Below are 3312 nucleotides of genomic sequence, written 5' to 3' on the forward strand. Positions count from 1 at the left end.
GGGGTCTGTCTTATATGGTTACACAAAAGGCTCAGTGTTTTCTCTGTGTTGGTGGAGGAGAGAGGGGACGGGGGGAGAGAGAGAGCGCAGTGTGGGGGGGGAGGGGGGGTTCTTCTCCCACTTTGTCCTCACGGTCCAGTCACTCATTGGTCTGCAGCATGTGATCGTTGACTTTAGAATTGTCTCAGTATTTGACTGATCTTCAGGTTCGTGATGAAGTTCAGGGCTGAAATCAGACCCACTGATGTCTGTCTCCCCCCCCCTCCCCCCCTCTTTGTACTGCCGTACAGCTGCTACTAGAACTTCCTCCACACAGAGACCATCAGGTCCAGTACCTGCAAGGATCAGGCCGGTGACCTTCTTACTGTAAGGCAGGAGCAAGAACCACTGCTCCAAAGCCCCATACATCCTCAGCCTCTTTGTCTGTATCCGTTCTGTTGCTCTGGTCTGGCTGGAACCATCGAGAATTCCTGGTGTTGTATCCCAGCGATGGGCGGCTTTACTGGACCGTCACTGGTTTGGCAGCAGAGATAACGGTCGGTGTGTGTGTCGGTGTGTGTGTGTGTGTTTCTGAGCAGAGAGGGAACTTTTAATATTTAATTCCAGGTTGACAGGATCAGCTAATGGTTAACACACGACATGTGGAATCTTCAACCAGGAAGTGAACCCTTAGATCGACTGACTGCTGTTAAAGTTGTTTTTTTTTGTTAATGTTTTTGTTTGTTTGTTTTGTCCTGTTTTGTCTCTGACTGTGGAGTCGCTTCTTTATTATTTCATTTGTCAGTTTGACTTTTCTTTCTCTTCTTTCTTCAACAGAATGTTCCAGTCCACCTGCTCCTGGATCAGTGAGAAGCTTCTGTAAGATTCCTGTGAAGGGACTGGTACTGAGCGTTGAACGCTGGTCCCAAACCTGGACCATGATGCACCAGCTGTTCAGTCAGGTGCTGGGACACAGGGACCTGTCCAGAGCCGGGGACCTGTTCTCTCTGGACGACTCGGAGATCGAAGGATGTTTATCACAGGCCCTGGAGCAGATCAAGACCATCTCCTGCTCACCGGTGGGTGAGGACACGGACACGGACACGGACACACACACACACACACACACACACACACACACACACACGTGGATATTTGTCCAGAAATATCAGCAACTTGACCTTCATCCATTATTCATGCCCCACCTGCTCCATAAATACCCCCACCTCCTTCATTTATCATTGGACAGCTGATCTGTATTCTGGTTTATCTGCCCGCCGACAGGACTATCTGACCAATGACAACGACCAGGCCGTGGTGGAGATCTGCATCACACGCATCACCGCGGCCATCCGGGAGACGGGCTCCATCCAGAGACACAGTGGAGCTCTGGTGGGACTGTGGGAGTCCTGTCTGGAACACAACCTGACTCCACAAGGTGAACACACGGAGGACACGCCACACGCCAAAATAGCCTCTGACATCACCAGCTGTATCCTGCAGGTACTCACACACACTCACACACTCACACACACACACAGCTTCTTAAAACTCTACCATAAACTCAGTTCACTGTGACTAAACCCTGGTCTGGAGCTGAACTGAACTTTAGTCGTTGTCGACCAGTCTGTGCCAAACTGACCAGTCTCCCATCACCGTGTGTTGACCTCGGCTGAAGTTGTTAATATTTCAACTAAAAAAAGGGTTAGTGCCCCCCCTTCACTGCCCCCCTTACACCCTTCTAACCTGAATCTTGGTTTCCTACTTTGCCTCATCTGTTTTATTTTGTTGTCTGCACTGACATCTTGTGGCAGGATTCCGAATGGAGCCAAAGTCCTGGTTGAACGGACACAAGCAGTTAAGCAATTAAAAAAGGAACAGAAACCGGATATAGATCATCAATACTAACGATCAGATGTCATTGATAACAGGAAGAGAGGAAGCTGCTCACAACGACATGTGGTGTACCGTTGTATGAAAAATCACCCCGACCACCAGTTGAGGGCGCTATTGTCCTTCAGACTGCTCCTGTCTGACAGACATCCCTCCTGTGTTCCTCTCCTCTACTGTAAACAGTACCAGAGGCTCTTAGTACTATTTACTGCACACTGTGTTTTTAAAATGTTGAAAATTAAATAATCCAGATCAGACTAGTGGTGGAGTAAGGGTACTCCAAGGTTCAGGTTCGTCATCAGAAGATGAACAGCAGCCACTTCCTGTTCATATATACAGTAAATACACTGTTTTTATACACTGACAGAAATATACTCCTACACTAAAGTAACCTTCTAGTATAAGAACTACTGTAATGATACTGTACTGTAAATGTTTTCATACAACGCTGTGGCTCAGTGGGTCAGAACCCTGCAGTCTAAAGACCCGTTCCCTCCACAGAACTACAGCTGTCCCTCCGTCATGGTGCTGGCCGTGCCTGTGGCCGTGCGGTTCCTGCAGAGGGGGAACAGGGAGCTGAGCAGGAACATGTCCAGCTACCTGTCCTTGGCCGCCATAGCCCAGGCCGACCTGCTGGCCGAGCACACGGCCGCCATAATACGCAGCGTGCTGGAAGGTAGGACGCGCTCGTGTTCCCGCGCTCATTCACACCGTGTCACACATTCACCGCACGTTTCCTGTTCATGTGCACGACATTCTATGGTGGGGGTGGGGGGGGACCAGGGACGGCGACACCTCAGCCACGTCCCCACATCTGTCCCTCAGTCCACTCTGCAGTCCTCTGGCCCACAGGCCGTGGTCCGTGTGGGCTGGACTGTGTAGAGAGTCTAAAGTGAGAGAGCGGTGGATCAATATCTTCTTCCAAACAAACAGCCGGCGTTTCCTGACGGCGGTTGTGTTTACTCAGTTGTTGGTGGTTGACATGTGGCTTCGGTGCAGCGTTTGTTTGCTTTGTTACTGGACTGGACTCTCCCACTGGACCAGGGCATCTCAGATCACTGGAATCACTGGTTGTAGTAGCCGACCGCAGCCTCCGACGATCATGACAATTTTATTTTTCTTTGACGTTGAAGAAATAAGTGATTTCAGCTCATTAAACTGAAAACCTGTGATGAGGTGAAAGACAAAGTGACATCATACCAAACTGTCACATTAGGAAGTGATGAGAAAATAAACAAAGTGACATCATACCAAACTGAGTGATGTCACATTAGGAAGTGATGAGAAAATAAACATCTCAACCCTGGCCCTCATGGAGAAACAGTCCAACCTGAAGAGTTCAGTCCAGATCTTTCTTTGGATTCAGTGTCCTTCCTGCCCCACTCATACCTCCCTGCCCTGTTGCCCCAGACTTCTTCCATTTAAGGTGATTCCTCAGTC

General features: G+C 49.4%; 2 protein-coding genes across 4 annotated transcripts in view; one reads left to right on the forward strand and one right to left on the reverse strand.

The window, feature by feature from the left end:
- The window catches only part of slc66a1l (solute carrier family 66 member 1 like), an 8799-nt gene extending 7981 nt beyond the window's left edge, over window positions 1–818 (reverse strand). Inside the window, exon 1 of the mRNA XM_025054799.1 lies at window positions 290–818. Coding sequence (XP_024910567.1) covers window positions 290–408 — 119 coding nt within the window. The 5' untranslated portion in view covers window positions 409–818. The remainder of the gene's footprint in view (window positions 1–289) is intronic.
- A 60-nt stretch (window positions 819–878) lies between these two features.
- veph1 (ventricular zone expressed PH domain-containing 1) overlaps window positions 879–3312 on the forward strand; it is a 28445-nt gene continuing 26011 nt past the window's right edge. For all 3 annotated transcript variants that reach the window (XM_008308436.3, XM_025054795.1, XM_025054796.1), the window contains exons 1-3: window positions 879–1058; window positions 1264–1482; window positions 2374–2548. In XM_008308436.3, the coding sequence (XP_008306658.2) occupies window positions 918–1058; window positions 1264–1482; window positions 2374–2548 (535 nt within the window). In that variant the 5' untranslated portion in view covers window positions 879–917. The remainder of the gene's footprint in view (window positions 1059–1263; window positions 1483–2373; window positions 2549–3312) is intronic.

This window comes from Cynoglossus semilaevis, chromosome 4 (genome assembly GCF_000523025.1).
Source record: "Cynoglossus semilaevis isolate Cse_v1.0 chromosome 4, Cse_v1.0, whole genome shotgun sequence".
NCBI classification, from domain to species: Eukaryota; Metazoa; Chordata; class Actinopteri; order Pleuronectiformes; family Cynoglossidae; genus Cynoglossus; species Cynoglossus semilaevis.